The sequence below is a fragment of the Poeciliopsis prolifica genome, unplaced genomic scaffold (genome assembly GCF_027474105.1).
Source record: "Poeciliopsis prolifica strain line A6 unplaced genomic scaffold, Auburn_PproV2 SCAFFOLD034, whole genome shotgun sequence".
In the NCBI taxonomy this organism is placed as follows: Eukaryota; Metazoa; Chordata; class Actinopteri; order Cyprinodontiformes; family Poeciliidae; genus Poeciliopsis; species Poeciliopsis prolifica.
In genome coordinates, this window is record NW_026562409.1 from 1,796,870 (window position 1) to 1,815,000 (window position 18,131).

The 18,131-nt window shown below is 43.2% G+C and overlaps 1 protein-coding gene across 19 annotated transcripts in view; it reads right to left on the reverse strand.

Moving 5' to 3' along the window:
• Positions 1–18,131, reverse strand: part of rbfox3a (RNA binding fox-1 homolog 3a) — a 514,332-nt gene that overhangs the window by 93,178 nt on the left and 403,023 nt on the right. The window contains exon 1 of one of the 19 annotated variants that reach the window (XM_055052120.1): positions 5,357–5,942. The exons of 17 other annotated variants lie outside the window; for them this stretch is intronic. In XM_055052120.1, the coding sequence (XP_054908095.1) occupies positions 5,357–5,482 (126 nt within the window). In that variant the 5' untranslated portion in view covers positions 5,483–5,942. Of the gene's footprint in view, positions 1–5,356; positions 5,943–18,131 lie in introns of those variants that run through there. One more of the 19 variants, XM_055052123.1, reaches the window with a different exon arrangement.

Consider the following 18,131-nt stretch of genomic DNA (forward strand, 5'->3'; position numbering starts at 1 on the left):
TTAAGGGACAAAACAGCTGAACAGCGGGCGGGAGAAAGACTGCGAATGATTTCACACCAAAACACACAACATATTGAGAGGAACGTTCTGGAGCCCATGAAATTGGGTTTAAAGTTTTGTTTTGATTTGTGTCTGATTGAATCTGAGTGAATTGCTCTCAACTAAACAGACTGCAAATAAACAACAAAGCCGGCGTGATATAATGGAAATATTTCAAACACAGTGTTTATCTATAACAGCACAACAGAAAGGAAATAATCAGGAGATCTGGGCTTCACTCTTTGGTATGTTTTTACTTCTATTGTTAGTATTTGGAAAACTTTCTGTGAAATCAATGTTTCTGAAAACAGGTGAGCTCTGGATCTGAAACAAATAAATTATTATGGAGAAAATAAGTTGTAATTATTTTGACATTTCCAGCTGTTCATCCATTTGCTGATTGTTTTCATTTTACATCCAAACTTTTCATTAATTTAATGAAACCGTCTGTTTTTTTCATCCATTCTTTATATTTATCATCCATCCATTTTTTAATTTTCTGTTCATCAAGCACCTTTCATTCTCATCCATCCATCTTTCATCCACTCGTTTAATCTGTCGAAGCCTCTGCTCATTTCTGTGTTTATTTCTTTAAAAGGAACTCCAGAAATGTTTTATTTTGAAAGTTTTAAATATTAATTATGTTTTCTGGTTTTCTTTGATTATACTCTTAAAATGTTAACGGTAAAATGTTGTGTTGAGTCAATTTTCTGATTAAACACAGATACTTTAAGTCTGTTTATTGAAAATGATTAAACACTAAGAGGCCAGAATGAGAGGAAATGAAACAACAGGGCATAATTTGATCTGATTAAATTTGGGTAATGATTAATTTTTTCAGCTGAGAAAATATGAAAGATTATAAAATTTAAGTCCACAGTTTAAGATCTACCAAAGAAGCAGAACTATTGATGAAGGCAACCCACAGGGCTGCGTGTTCGACCCACAACAGTTGGAGGAACTGTTAGTTCTATAGGACATATAGGCTGCAAAAGACATTTTCCAATAATTTGCCAGTGAAAACAGTAACTGACTTAAAACCAGCTTCTATTTCCTGTTGAAACGTTACTTGTTAGTTTTGTCTTATTTCAAGTGTATTTGTCATAGAAATCAGACAAAAATCGCTGGTCAGATTTGGTGGTTTTCTAGTGTGAATTTATACAAACCAAAAAATGCTCAACAAAGAAAAGTCTTTTTTAAAAAGTGAGAAGATTTTTCTCTGCCAGCTGGGTTTGCAGGCATGGTGTGAATTAAGTTTTAGTAAAGGTTGGAGTATATTGGTAATGTTAGGATTAGGCATGAATGTAGTTACTAAAATGAATGGAAGACAATACAAAGTTATCTGATAGAAATACACTGCAAAAACACCAAACCTTTAAAAAGACGTATTTTATATGTTGTGAGCAAATTAATCTGATTTTTTGATCAACAAGAAACAATTGTGAACTTAAAACAAACCCCTATATCTACGGAAAAACATGAGGGCCAAAAAATATCTGACTTTAATCTCAAATTTCTGACTTTTTTTTCCAGATTTCTTTTTTTTATCTCAAAAGATTAAAGTAAAATTTCTGAGATTAAAGTCAGAATTATAATTTTTTCCCCAGAGGAGCCGGGTTGGGGCCTCCAGCCTGCCCTGTAAACCCGGAGCTCCAGGAATTAGGATGACGACTGGTACAGAGTATTCCCAGAATGCCCCTGGATCTGTGTGTGTGTGTGTGGGTGTGTGTGCGCATGTGTGTGTGTGTGTACCGGTGCAGACACAGGAAGGAGAGGAGTGTGTGTAGAAAGGAGAGGAGGATGCTGGTGAAACCAGAGAGTCGGGGCAATTCCTCCCAGGATCCACCGACACGAAGGAATCGCCCGTCTCAGTGACCTAACCACTCAGAGCGACACCGAAGCCGCACGCGACCGGAGGGGGGGCGATCCGAAACAGCCAGACGGAAAAAAGCCACAAAAAAGAAATCAATGGATGCAAGAATAACAATAGACATCAGCAGAGTGGAATGCCACGATAGAAAATCCAATTACGGATCAAAGGAAGGCAATTTTAGAAAATGTAAGATGTGGAGATAAGTCTGAGGGAAAGACGAAGAGAGGGAGATGTGGCATGGAGACAATAACAAGACTTAAGTAACGCCATGCTTCCCACCCATCAGCATCGTCTTAGATAATAGAGTTACGTTTACGAGCCGTGCCATATGCCCACCCAGCGCCTGGTAAATAGAAAATCCATGAGATGCCATGTTTTTATGACTCAGAAGACAGCTACTAACTAGCAGGAGCAAACCTGAGTTAGCCCGTCAGCTCCGGCGCGCGGCATAAATAAATTTATACTCTAATACAGGCCTACAGCGGCCAGCGAGCAGCGCGTCCCATAAAAGCCTCAGCCCACTGTAATTCATAACTCCCTCAATATCCAGCTCCATAACTCATGGAAGGAGCCTCACCATCCAAACCGGGGGTGAGGAGAGGTGACATCATCCTGCGGAGGGACGAGGCCGAAGCCGACGGCTCAAAGCAAACATCACAGCAGGGAGTCCAACTCAGCTGCAGTGCTCTCATGGTCGTGTCACCATGTGCTGATAAAACCTGGAAACTGTTCAAATATTCACAATATTCATCTCTGCATTCTTAAATGTTACTGAACACATTTACCAATGATCAATCGTGCCAGGATTGATCACTGGTTCATGTGATTCTTTGTGATCAAAACCACAAATTGCTCATTTAGAAATATTTGCACTTGTGTCTGACGGTAAATGGGACGTTTTGTTATTCAGAACTGTGACTATAATACTAATACTAATACTACTACTACTAATAATAATAATAATAGTTGCGGTCTAAGACAGAAATTCAAATGATTGATTTTTTCTGCAGGATCAATACTTGCTGTATCGATCATGAACTGCGTCGTAAAAAAGAAGCTACTGCCACCTGCAGAGAGGAGTTGGCATCACTTCACTAGGTTTTGAAAATTTGTAATAAAATCAGAATTATGCAGCGTTTGGTAGTAACTAGTTACAATGAGTTACATTTAGTTGAGTAACATTTTGAAAAAAAATTCCTTTTCGGAGGGAGAAGCTGCTTTTGCTGAAAATGTTCAATTAAGAACAAAATCAGCTTCAGTAAATGCAGAACAAGCTTGATTTAGTCTAAAAATCACCAAACACACAGCTGCAATTTTATACTTGGAAAAATGTTTCGTTTGACTGATTTTATTTTGTAATTATGAATTATTTTTATTTCTGTCTTTAAACTACCAAAATTTCCACAGAACTTTCTCTTTTGGTCCATGTGATGATGTCATTTTTAAATAATAAATGAGTGATGTTCCGGTAATACTTGTAGTTTTTGCATATTTTCTTGAGATCATGTAAAACTGGAGGGACTGATTGGTAATAAAAATATGTGTGGCATGTTGGATCTGTTTGACACCTGATTTAAAGCAAAGTGTTTGGGAACACACAGCCAAACACGACCGAGGTATGCTTTGCTAATCTTTTATGCAATAAACTCCTGCGTTGGTGTGATTTCACGCGGCGCCATGTTCGCACATAATAAGCAAAGCTGTTCGGAGCCCAACTTAATACAGTGTCTTATTTGAAATGCAAACAAACTGCGAGGCAGAGGCTATCACCTCAATCTATTCCCCTTCTGTTCGCTGGCTGTCATCTTACATGAGCCGATGCTGCAGTTCTGCACCGTGGCGAGGGGCGGAGGTGGGGGGCACAGGCAGAATGATGGGTGATGCGGGAGGAAGAGGAATGGAGGAGGAGGAGGAGGCGGGACGCCGGCCACAGTGTGATTCAGAGGGTTGTTTCCCCTCTCAGCGCTGCAGGGCGAGGATTTACCGGAAAGGAGAAAAAAGATCCAGGAGAGGCGAAAGAACAAAAGCTGCTGAGACATGAAAGGGTCTGAAACAGAAAGGGATGTTTCATGAAAATAACACGCAGGAAGTTTCAATTTCAGCTGTCTTGGTCTTTTAAAGGACTGGACATAAACACACACACACACACACCCACACACACACACACACACACACACACACACACACTGGAGGCTTCCTAAGGATTTGGGATGTAGTGGAAGGTAAACCCTCCTAAACTCACTCACTTTATTGCTGTTTTTACAGGTAGGAAGAGGCTCAGCGAGCTTCTGACACAAATATCTAACAGAAAAGAAACTACGGCTGCAGCGGGGGGAGAATCCTGAAATATTTCCAGACAGATTCAGTCACATAGAAACGACAACTAACGACTTCAGAGGCGACGTTTCATTAAGGGACTACAAAACTGTTGAGATGGTTTTGGCTGCCGTACAGTCGGTGGCACCTGGTCCCCCCCACTTCTCTGCCTGGTCGGCGGGGCGCGCAGCTCTGGACAGATGGGAGGGAGGGCGGCGAGGCCATTACCATGATGCTGAGGGGGGAGGGGGGGGGAAATGAGGGAAGCAGGAGTTCAATCGGGAGCAGCTCCATCGTTATTTCCCTCCCTCAATCACCGCAGCAACACTCTGTTTACTGCGGCACATGCGGCCGGCAGTAAAACCAGAATTGGACGCCCGACCCCCATCCAGCCGCCTCACCATCATCCCCCAACTTGCCGAATTAAAACATGTGAATAATTCAGCAGACAGACAGACAGACAGGTACTCGGCCCTGAGGAGTCACCTTGTTGATTTTTTTTTAAATTGCAGCCTTCAGGTTTCACAAAACGAGGAGGATCAGTGGCAGAATCAATTTCCAAAAGAAGGGGAACAAAAAATAAGAAAAAAATCAATGTTCATTTGCAGTGATAGATAATTATTCATGTGATCGCCATCCTGCAGGCCGCAAGTTTCAGATTAAAACGCAAAATTAAAAGAAGCTTAAAAGAAGCATACTTTATAAAAAGTTGGCAGCCATTTGCGGATGAAAGTCAGGGTGAGGAAGAAATGTTTTGCAGCAGCGTTTCCCAGCACAATGAGTCATGAAACGAGGGATGTACACAACACTGCGTGACTCCACGTCACAGTAATTGACCGCTTTAATTTCACTCCAAAAACCAGAGCAGCCAGGAGAGGAAGAGGAGAGCTAAACGCTCTCCACCAGTTCCCTCTTTTCTTCCGTCCACAAAGCCGGGGTGAGGGTCAAGGGTTAGATGGGAGGGAGGCGGGCTGGCGGGGGAGGGGGGAGGAACACAACACAAAGCGAGAGCGATGCTATCACGTGCTGCCGAGGAGCGCACGGAGGAATGAAAGCGAACGGATGGAGGGGAAGAGGAGGAGGAGGAGGGAGGAAGACGGCGGCGAGGCGAGCGTCATTCAGTCTTACCTCGGGCAGGTAGAGGAACGCGGGGGGACACTGGAGCGAGTGAGGCAGCATCCCGGAGCCGGAGAGCAGCAGGCAGCCCGAGTTGGCCATGGAGCTCAGCGTGGGGTGACGGGACGCTTTGCGCATTTAGCAGGGAGATCCTTTCGCTCTTCGCTCTTTCTTTCCTCTGGCTCTCCCACTCTCTCTCTCTCTTGCTCTCTCTCCTCGGATCACTTCCTTCCCTCTGCCTTCCTCTCGCCTTTTAAATTTCTCCTTTCTCTCTGGCTTTTGTGTCTCTACTGAAGATGCGGCATGAAGGCGAGCGGCGCGCAGACAATGTGCATGTTCCACCTTTATCGCTGCTGCTCTCTCTCACTATCCCTGCTGCTGCGACTCTGTTTACTTTGTGTGCGATAAAAGCCAACATAAGCATTCAGACACAGAAGGGGAGGTTCTGTGCACGGCGAGGAGGAGGAGGGGTTGGAGAGACGACTAGGGGTTGGGTAGGTTAGGGTGGGGGTATGAAGGAGGTGGTGGTAACATGAAGACGGGGGAGTCGGGGTGCTGATGAAGTCCCCGGTGGATTCATACATCAAACATTAGAACAGCTGATCCGGGGCATTAGCAGCTTGTGGGACTTTTAATTGCCACGTCCACACTCAGTGGCCACTCCTCACCCCATGCACTCAAGGACATGCATGCATGGCAGGAAAAGATGCATTAAAACAACAATGGCGGGTTATTAGGCCCAGTCGTGACATCACTCTGCAGCCACTGAGCCGTAAGCGCAGAGTGAGCCCGAAGCAACTTGGAGCTTCCTTTCTCTGATTAATTCTGTTTGATACGCCGTTAAAAGCGGCAGACAAAGGGAACGCGGAACACGGCTCTGCTACGTCATCTGTTCGTAGACGAGGCTTTCTTGAAAGCGATCCAAGCCGGTTTCATAACCGCGATGTCTCAGCAGAGTCTGGAGGAACACGGGTCACCAGCGGGGTACGGCAAGGTGGCGCCACCACTGAGCCTGTAATTCTTGTTAATACAGTCGAGACATGTTTAATTCATCAAGGCCAAAATCACAAATCTGTCCCTGTGGACGACATGCAAGGCTCCATCTTTAGATCCCAGAACAGCAGGGCGGCTTTACTGCAGACGAGCCAAGAAACAAGGATTTCAGGCCTTTTCAGGGTTTCAGCAGCACAACAATCTGAGCTGTGTAGGCAGGATTAAAACAGGGATGCTATCTTCGTACGACAGAACGGCCTGACTTAAACATGCCTGTGTGCTCTGGTTGCTGAAGCGAACATCTGTCAGGATCATTTTTGGTGAGACGCCGTTGTTGTAACATCTTGTTTCATCTCCAGTCTGTCGTCTTTCAGTCGTTACCTGGACTTTCTGCGGCGCGGCGGTAATAACAGGGTGTTTCTCATCGGAGAATTGACTTTCCCTGGGACACTCCCTCTGCAGACTGAATAAGCAGGTAGCAGAGGGATGACTGGCCTGTAGTTGCTCAAAAATGAAGCTGATAATAAGACATTATTAATTCAAATAAAAGCCCAGCTCACCGGCAGCTATCTTGCAAGTATACATTCTGGTTGGGAATAATTGGCCTGAGTGTTTGATGCAGAAGATCAGTCGTCACAGATATCTGATCTGGTTTAGGCTGAGCGCCCTGCCTGCTGAAGATGGGAATCCATCTCCCCGTCTGTGTGTTTTTCTGTCTCTCGCTCATTTGCTCCCTTTTTTCCACCACGTCTGTCTGTCTCACCCAGTTAATAATTCAAATGAGCACTGCCAGATCACTCCCTTCAAAGGGAGTTGCTGGAATGTTCTCAACGGTGCCTTTTTCTTTTTGTCATGTGAAATCAAAGCCCTCAAACGCAGCAGAGATATCCTCAGTTAACTCCCCACGCTGCAGCTCTGCCAATTAAAGAAAGATCAACAACAACCGCAAACAGCTCACGGTTGATCACAAAGAGAAGAAGAAGAGTGATCTTTGTCGTCATCACTTTCGCTAGTGTCCTTTGTGCAATCACTACATTTCCGGTAATAATCAGCATAATCATTATTACCACCATCATCATCATCACTGTCACCGCGGCTGCAGCATGCATCTTCAGAGCTGCAGAACAGGAATCACCCTCACACACACACACACACACACACACACACACACACACACACACACACACACACCCACGCACACACACACACACACACACACACACACACACACACACACACACACCCACACCACACACACACCCACACACACACACACACACACACACACACACCCACACACACACCCACACCCACACACACACACACACACACACACACACACACACACACACACACACCCTGCAGGCAGGATTGCATCTGAGCAGGTGTGCATGTTACAAGCTTTTAAATCTGTGTTTAATCTCCTCTGAAAAACATCCGCCAACATCTCTGTACAAGCCGCAGCTTTAGAGAGACAAGATCCGGCGCTGTGTGTCTTCAAAAAAAATAAAAAAATGAAGGAAGAAATCAAAAACAGCAGTTCCAGCAGTAAAAAGCCATCACACAGCCTGGAAGCACCGTCAGCAATAATCAGAGGCAATACAAGCGGCGACTAATGGGGCCCAAACGATCGGCGGCACATTCCGGTTCCCTGTTCATCGTATGACCGCTGATCAATACCAGCGCACTCACTCATCATCAGAAGGAGGACTGTTTATTTCCAACTACGCAACATCCTGCAGCAGCTTCTGCAGTTTCTCCTGTTTGGTTGGTGGTTCAGCTGCTAAAGGATATTTTTTATACAACCTTATTAGAACCAAAAGGAAACCTTCCAGATCCACCGTAACGCTTTGTGGCTCCTTCCCCTCATAAAACTTTATATTTGGTGGTTCTGCTTCCAAGGGAAGAAGGTGCAGCTCAATAAATTAGAATTTCATCAAAAGGGGAATTTATTTCTGTAATTCAATTAAAGAAAATCAAACTTGTACGTTGTGTGAATTTGTTTCACTGAGACTTTTGGTGAAGTTTGATGATCCTAGTTCACGGCTGGAACATGGTCTTCCTGAACTCAGAGTCAGTATCGGCACTCCGTATTTGGTTGGGGCTCCTTTGGCATGAATTACTGCATCAATGCGGCGTGGAACGGCTGAGGCGTTCAGGACGTCCTGGCAGCTTTAACAGAAAGGTTTCTACACTTTTCCACAGTAAAATTCAAACATTTTCAAGGAAAGTTTTTACATTTTCTCACTATTACACTTTGGAGATGAAAACAAAACAAATCAACTAAAACAAAATGTTAATTCACTACCATATAATATCATTTATTACTGTTATTGACAATATCTTGTGCTATTATTCTTCATTCTACAGCAGAGAAAAAGTAAAGTGGAACAAAATTTTATATTCACCCCAAATCATCACAGACTAAGTAGTTGGGGAATTTTGTTTTTTCTTCCAATTTTTTCTACAAAATCCTCGTCGGCTGGAAGACATCCAAAGTTCTGTTGTATAAGACATTAATTAATAACACAAATTATCTTTTAAATAATAGTCTGATGCAGTGCACTGAGAAAACCCCAAAACTTCTGCAGTTTGGAACTTTCTCTACTTTTCCTGGAAGAGAAATCGTTCCTGCAGCTCATGACAACCGGTTCGATCCCAGATATCCGCCGCTGCAAATTGCTCTGGAAGAATCCAGCTCTCCTCTTAAGATCTTTCTTCTTCCACTATGTATGAACAAGTGCAAGCTTGGCTAACTCTTTGAAAACACCAGACTGCATAAGACCTTTATGTTTAAACCAGAGAATCAAAGAGTTTTCAAAGCCGGGCCACAACCAGAACAGCTTCTGTTGCTATAGATTTTGACTTGTTAAGAAAAACCCAACAGACCCGATTCAGTTCTGGAGTAAAACTCAACAGATCTGTGCTGGACTTTAGGGCTGATAAAACACTTGGTAACTAACATTTCTCAATATGTCTGCAGCTTTTTCATTAAAATGAAAAAAAAAAAAATCGGTGTGAGAGTTAAACTACATTGAAAAAACTAAATATTATTTTGGTCTGGTTTCTAATGGAAATGAGAAATTAACACATAACCTCAGCAAAATAGAGAACTTGTTTTTATTTTAATATTAATAGAAAACATTTAAAAATTATGTTAATTTTGAATGTATGTGATTTTAATTCGTCTTTATTTCTCCGGGGTTTTTAGTCTGTCATGGTTTTTGGACTGTTTGCATGTGCAAATAAAATATTCTATTCTATAAAAAAGTACTAATTCCATGTTATAAGTGAATAAATATGCCAGTACTTCTTGTACTTTTTAATCAATATTAAGGAATTACATACTTCAAACCAGCTCCTAATTCTTGTTTCACAGTTACTTGTATGTTAGTCGTTTTATTTAAATTGTACTGAAGCAGAAATACTTGGTAAAAATCAGGTTTTTTGCATTGCATCTTGTCTGAGTTTCTAATTGTACAAGTTGTTCCCTTTTAGTCTCTGATAGTTTGGGAAAATCTACAGCATCAACTTTTACATAAGCAGGAACATCCTCTTCCACCCCCTGCTGTGCTGCTTTTATTTATTTATTAATTTTTTTTTAAGCCGCCGGTTTGATCCTATATGTAGCAGTCATAAATCCACATATTCCTGCCTGAATGTGCTGGAGCTGCAGCTCCGGCTGCTGAGTATCTTCAGACTGCAGCAGCTCCTTCCCACCTCTGCACTCTGTGCTTCAACATGGACACAGCTCCCCCATCAGGACGAGCACCAGAGTTCGAGCAGCACAAGCAGGTCAGAGTCGGACCGGACGTTGTGCACTCGTCTCCGCCTTGCGCTTATATGTAAATATATGGGTTCTTAATGAAATCCCCCATATGGTCGGGGAACAGACTGCAGGGGATGAAGGGGAGCCTCCACCTTGCAGGACTCTGAGCAGGAAACAAAGCCGCGGAGTCTGATGATGGTGGATTTTGTTCTGAGGGCTTTGGAGGGGCACCCTTGAAGTGCCCCTCTGACAGGCTTCCTCATTATCTGGCATCTCCGGAGTGCCAGGCAGCCCCGCTGCAGGGGGGGCGCCTGCCCTCGGGGTGCCCAGATAGCCAAGGGTTGCGCTCTCGCTAAAGGTCCGCTGATTATATCTCAGGCCCAGAGCTTCAGGGATCCCTGCTAATTAAAGGTTGTGTCATATCTGTTATAGATAACAAACCTATGTTGCTCATCTTTTCGTTTTTTTAAAGCCCTGCCCTCCGACGTCTGCGTTCAAGGCTGTCCGAGCCGGAGCGCCCAAAGGAGGGGGGCTCCTGTTTAACCTGCCCTCACCCATCTCAGCATGCCAGCGGTGTGGTGGAGGCATCGGGGATCCTTTGTCTGGAGGCATAATTAAAGCCCTCGTTCATTATTTCTTCACTTTGAGCGCAGATCTGAGTAATTAGGAAGCAGTCCACAGGGGGGGCTGCAGCTTTCATCCACACAAACACAACGGAGAACCAGCACACAGTCACACATGTGATGCACGAGAACGTGAGCGCTCTTCCTCAGTCTTTGCACCAAACGAGCCGCATTCATCTCCCACCTATCTTCAGATGCCAATAACCGACAGAGTGAAGTATCTTTTTTCTCCCCCTGAAGCCGTCAACTTCTAATGCATGGATTGAAATTTGGAACAGGAAGAGCTTCAGCTGGATGTGAGGCTGTTTGGAGCTCAGCCTCTCTAATGCATCCTGCAACAGAGTTTGCCTTTTATATGGTGTCATTCATCCTCATATGTCTTCGCCCACTGCGTCTCGCAATCACGGCTTCTTTATGGCGAACTAATGCAGCCGCTGCTAAGATCAGCAGGTTGGCTGCGGCCATCGCTCACCGACTTCTGGCCTGATATTAGGACGTTTCCAAAGCCTCTACTGGAGACGGCAGAGAAGGAGCCGAAGGGTACTGACTGTACCTCCCACGCAGTCATATATCAACCCTCTGTGCTACCCCTAAAACACACACACACACACACACACACACACACACACACACACACACACACACACACACACACACACACACACAACACAACACACACAACACACACACACACACACACACACACAACTGCTGCTGCTGCTGTGGCTGTTCAGACAAGACAAAAAGGAGGAGGGGTGATGGAGCTTTATAGCGCCGGACAGTCAGTGTCAATACATCGAGCGTTTTTCCAGCCTCTCATCCAAAGGTCCAGCATGCTTGTGGCTACAAAGCGTTCGAGCCAAGGTGCGTGTGATCGCCCGAGGTGGTGGGCAGAAGACAGGGAAGAGTGCTGTTGGAGCATGGTGGGGGAACAACAAACAGGGGGCGACGGCTCACGCCCCGTTAGCCCCGCAGGCCAACCGAGGCTGTGATGGAGCGAGAGCTGACAGGGCAGAGAGACGGCCAGGCATGGAAATCACATCAGATCAATGATGAAAAATTCACAGTTGCTCGTGGGGGCGGTGTCACGTGGTGCGTGTAAGCGTGTGACTCCTGGATGTACATGGAGAGGCTAATGGGTTAGCCCGGCTACTCGCGATCACTGGCAGGGAAATCGAGAGACAAAAAGCAGCACTTAAAAGGATCCTCACACATTTGTAACTTTGTTGGTTTTTAAAATGATCGTCTCTGGGGGATTTCCAGCCTCAGAAATGCATCTTTAAACACAAACTCCACTTACTGACAGAGAAAATGTGATGGATACTGTTGTTTCATTAGAGTTAACCGATTTTAAATCAAACAATAGTAATATGTTCATCTGAGGCTTGATTTCTAATGCTTTACACAACAGTAAGTCATTCATAAACACATCCACACGCTAATGATTTGTCATTATATTAAATAATTAGTTATTTCTGCTCTAAAACAAACACTCTGTGGTATTTTTGTCAGTAAATGGTCTGGCACCATGTCATTCCTAACATGTAAAAAATTACTAGGTGGTTCTTTTTCTAAACTTCAAAATATGTTGTTTTTTCTGATCGATTCTTTGTTTGCCGAGATCCCAAGAAATGATCAGTTTTCCTGGAACTTCAGGTTGTTTTTCTGCTATTATCACAGCGTCTTCACACCAGCAATCCTGAGCTTAAACGACAGTATACATAAGCATGATTGACAGCGCTAAGTCCCACCTCCTGACTCTGATTGGTTAATGATTGGTGGGTAGGACCACTGGGAGGAGCCACAGGAGTAGATCACCTGTCTCACATTTTACTGTCAGGTCATAGTGACAATTTCAACAAACATCCCAAAAAAGTTTTTTAAATATAAAAGTTACCAAATGTAGCGTCGAAGTCAACCTAAGTATGTGGATCCAGAACCGAAACCAACAAAATAAACAAAATTTTTTCACTTTCAGACACACCATCCAGGCAGCACTGTAATCATGCCATTGCTAAGTTTAGTACCAATCAATAAGTCAGACCACTGTTCTCCAATCCAATCCTCAGGGTCCTGAGAGCTGCTGCTTCCTTCTTCTGCCACCTAGTTAATTGCATTCACCTGTTGTCTCGGCCCTAAATCAGTCCCCGATTCGGTGGATAGATTGAATACTCCCGGGATGCTGTGCAAACCAGCAGTCCTTTGGATCCCAGGGACCGAGACGGCAGACAGGATGTGCTGCCTGACAAGCACATTTAACATATCAGGTGTTCTTTATGGACAAAATGTCCCACAATTCAGGTCTGTCCAAAGCAATCATTCTCAGAATATACCATCCTCATGCATTTCACTTTTCATTGACGTTCTGTAAAAAAAAAAAAAAGTACCCTCAACCATAATGGCTTCAGCCCAACGCCAAGTCAATTACATAGATTGGTGCAGTGACATAAAGTGTATTCCATTTGGGAGCAGATTGGTCATGCCCAGTAATGTTCCCTTCCAGCAGGCATACCTTTGACCATTACTCTAAACAGGCATTTAGGGAACCAGAGACCTATTTCCCACAACTGTGAATGCCGGTGTGTCTCCCAGAGGGGTCAGGGGTTCACGCTGCAGCTACCATGCTCTCATATTTAGCAGCGGCAGGTGAGAAATGGTACATCAATACTGTCAGACGCACTGGGCCACAGAGGCCTCCTGCACACACATATCATATTAGAAGGGAGCGTAACAAACCACAGCCGGGCTTGGAGGTGTCGGGGAACGTGTGAACACGCGAGTGTGTCTGTGGATCTGCAGGCAGCAGTGTGTAACATGCCTCCACTGAGCGTGGTGAATGTGTTTCTGCTGGAGTTTTAAGACATATCGGGGTTTTATGTATCAATATTTCACCCTGAGACCTTTAAAGGGGCAGTATTATGTGTTTTCCATGCACGTAGTGCCATTTTACAGCATAATCAAGAAACTATAACTTCTTATTATAAAAATGCTGTACATATTAAAAGAAATTTGACTTTCTAATTTAACACCTTGAAATTGGGCCTCTGTCTCTTTAAAAACGGCTGTTCTTTCTGAAACTCACTCCTCTATTAACCCTTTAACAACGTCTTTACCAGCGTTGCTCTGAGCTGTAGCTCCTATCATGAGCACAGCTGATGAGCAGCTAATTGCTCCCGGCTAGTCTGAAGGAGCTGAGTGGGGGAGGAGCTATGCCTCAAAGGCGGGGCTAGGTCCACCCAGGTGTTTTGCACAGCTGAGCGATTACCATGGAGATAAAAGTATTTCTCAGTCATGCATGAAAGAATCAAATCAACACTACAGGTAAAGTTAGTTTTACATAATAATGTCCCTTTAAAAACATACAGCAAAGAACATATTTGTAGTTAAATCATGAAAATTAATTAAACTTCATCTCTCTATTTTCAGAGTGAAATATTCTGACACAAATTTTTACATTTTACACAATAATTACTAATTAGTTTGTTGAAAAAGGATCAGAGTAAAGAAGAAAAAGTTGACAAAGTTTAAACCAAGGTATATATATTTTAAAATCCACACTTCAGCTCCTAACTGAGCAAAAACAAATGTATTTTATTTTATAACCTGGATCCAACTCTGTGACCTTTTACATTCACATACATCCCCGACTGTAGTTCTGCCAACTTGTGCATTAATATTCATTTCTGTAAGCTCCCAGATTTCAGTTTGTGCCCTGGAACTGAAAATTCCTTGCATTTGCGCTGAATTTTGTAAGCTCACCTTTACAAGCTTTAAGGGGAGAGAAACATACAATCGCTGTCAGCCTGGCAGAGTTGACACAAGTTTGCGGTTCATGCACAGGACCGACCCGATCAAACACGGTTGCAGCAGGAGAATCGGAGCTTCTGAGGCAAATAGATCGATAAAAAACAATAATGTTGAAATGAAATGACTTTCACAGCTCTATTTGTGTGTGAATGTTTATATACTGTCTGAATTTAGCCACATAATTTCTACATTTTTGTTAAATTAGACACAAATAAGATTACAGACTGTAAGTTAAAGACAACAATTTGTCTGGAAATGAAAAATATTAAAATATTGAAAGATTACATTACATTTTTTATAGATTTGACCAAAGGTAGTTAACCAATTATTCTGGTCAGTGTCTTTATGATTGGTTCTATATTTGCTGCTGCACTTCTAATTGCACTGGCTGAACAAATTAAAGTTGATTTATCAGGTTTGGTAAACATGAAAAATCATGTTGGTGAAGCTATTGGTATTTTTTGATGTGCTGTATGACTGCAAATAAGTTTGTAGTTTATTACATTATTGTCTGTGTATAAAAAAATAAATGTTTCAAATGAATTCAGGACCGTTTTTCTGAATCAGATTGATATCTGCCGATGCTGAACCTCAGATATCTCAATCAGCATTGGAAAAACGTTGATAATTAAATACTGTTTTCTACACAGCTTTAGATTGTGGTCTTTGTAGCTGATTGCATGAATGAAACTGCAGTAAAAATGCTTTGTGTGAATGTTGACCAACTATCTGTATCTAAATCTGTGTTGCATAGAGATGCACTGGTGATATTACTGTTGCTCTAAGTTTCTTATCTCTGTGGTTAAATAAACGCTGTCCTCTGAATCACCTCTCAAACGGCGTCTCTACCAAAACGCCTTCTCATACAGGGACCGCTGAGTGTGTTATGTAGCACTTTTTAACCATGTGTGTTTTTGTCGAGTTTGGTAAGCTCCTCTTGTGTTTTGGGAACTTAAATAGAAGCTCTAAATATAACGTCTGAGTGGGTGTTTGCCTCTGCCTCACTCCAAGTGTGTTTCTCTCAGTGTTTGTATCTGTTGGTGCGTCTCCGGCTCTACATGTTTTTTTTGTGGGGATATAAAACTCTCAGTTGTAGATTGAAGCGCCTGCAGCGTCTGCTGCCGTTACCTAACATGCAGCCCTGTCCTCTGACCACATCGCTCGCAACGTGCACAACGCTGACCCTGCCGTCCGCGTGCATCCCGGCCGGTTTCACCGCCATCATGCCTACAGGGAGATTTTACTCGGACATCATATCTCTAGAGCGATGGCTGCTGGAAGAGAAAGGGTTTCAGAAAATCTGCCCAAAGGACGTGGAAGAAATGTGAGCGTAATATCACTGAGTGGGAGTCATGAATGTAATATTATCAGGAACCATAATGTTGAGATTCCTGCTCAATATTTTAAAAGATGTCTGGTTTTTATGCTGCCCCGTCGAAGCTATAATATCAATAGTTCAGCGGAAGATGTTAAAGTGTCAAACTCTGCAAGGTGCAGATCCAGGAGAGAGAAAATTACAAACATACATATACAGACGTGAAGGTGTCATATAGGTAAATGTTACGGCGCCGCTCCCTCGGCGAGAAGGATTGTTTTTCCTGGTCAAGCATGTCCGCCGTGATCTGTCATGCTCATGCCTCCGTATTACTTCCTGTGACGCTCTCTCGCTCTTTCCCTAATGCTTCTTTTTCTCCACTCTCCAAATGCTATCTGTCAGTAGGTGTTGCAGGACTGATAGAGGCTTGTCTTTTGCCTTTCTCATTACAGCGGGGGAGACTAAACCCTGGCGAGCGCGGTAACCTTTCACAGAGACAGAAGGAGGGAGGCATCCACACAGAGCCGGCACCTCCGTCTACTTGACATAACCCTATTACCGCTTCCTTAATTTGTCCCGCCGTGACAACTCGCAGCCAAAGAAACGGTTAAAAGAATGAGTGAACAAAAGCTGTGCTGCATTATGGGGAGAGGAAGAGCGAGGGAGAGAGGGGGGAGACAATGGGGAGGCTGAGCTGATGCATCAGCCATATTGGATCATTTCTAAACCGCCACGCTTTATCCGGAGGTGGGCCTCCGTATACTCCACTTAACTGATAGCCCTCTGTTTCATCCAGGCTCATTGAGGCCTCTGCATGACCCGGAAAATGCAAAAACATGCAGATTTTTCCCACTTTCCTGCTTCAGAAACGTCTTTTTAAATATAATAACGCCTCCTTTCTAATTTAATATTTACAGACAGCACAGATCTAAAGAAACCTTCATCACTGCTGCTTTTGTTTCCTGAAGCCGCTTGTACCAAACGTGATCAAAGCAACACGCGGCACAGAAATGACAAAGCCTCAGAAACAAGTAAACGACTGGCAAAAATGAGTAACGGCTTCAAAATGGCTGATAATAAGAGCAGCTCAGAGAAGGCGCCAGACTCTCAGACAAATGTGACACTAAATCCTGCATTTGGCGCATCCCGAGTAAACAAAAGTGTTGATAAAAAGGGAGCCACTGCAATCTTCTTTTGTATGTAAAATCCCACATAACTAATCTGGATCTGAAACTCATCAAACAAAACGTCGATTTAACCCAAATCCAAGTGAACTCCAGCCGCCTACCAGCCAGGTTTGCTCCGATGAAACGCTCTTCTCCAGCGTGGCGGAAATATTCAACTTTCTACACCTCCGCACGCCGTTAAAACGCCAGAATAAACGCTCCAGTTAACTCCACTAACCAGAACAGATTGTCCCTTTTTTATTAAGATACAAAACATAACAATGCAATTCTTTCTCCTCATCCATTTTTAAATGCCACTGCAATAAAACTTGTAAAATGTTAAGAGGGAAGGTGGGAGGGACTGAATGGAAAAGCCAGTTTATTCATTAGCAAGCTGTAGTTAAGTGCAGCTGCAAATTAGCTCCTCCTGGAGGAGCTCCAACTAGATATGAATGCATCAGCAGAAAAGTTAATCCAAATGTAATCACAGGATTCTAGTTTACACTCAGAGCTTTGGAGGAAAAGACTCTGATTGTTGTTTCATTTCCTCCTATTAACAAGCTGCTCATTTTACACCATATAACGTTGCTGTTTTTAACTTCCATCTGTTTTTGGCTCCAGCTACATGAATCTGAATATTTTTGTGCAGACTTAATTCCTCATTGTGTGAAAAAAAACACACACACACACAAAGCATCAGTGTTGTTGGGATTCCACTCAGAAAAGCTGCTGTATTCACGCTCTGCCAGCAGGTGGCGATGGCTCTAAGGTTGCCATTAAAATTCAAAAGATGGTTCCGACCACGGCTAAAGAAGTGCTAGGCTAAAGTTTGTTGCGACAAACTGAGGTGATGTCAAAAATGTCAAAATTTGCTCAGAAACATAAAGACAGAAGTTTATCAGCGGTTAGTTACATGTTGCAGTATACTTGCTGCTTGGACCATTATAATATTATAATATACTTTTTCATCTAGTTTCTAAAGTATTTAACTTTGTACACTAGAAATAAGACAAACTAACTCAGAAGTTACATTTAAGTAACATATAGAAGCTTGTTTTTAATTTTTAGACAAAAATTACTTGCTTATATTTTGTATTTTTGCAGTGTAAAAACG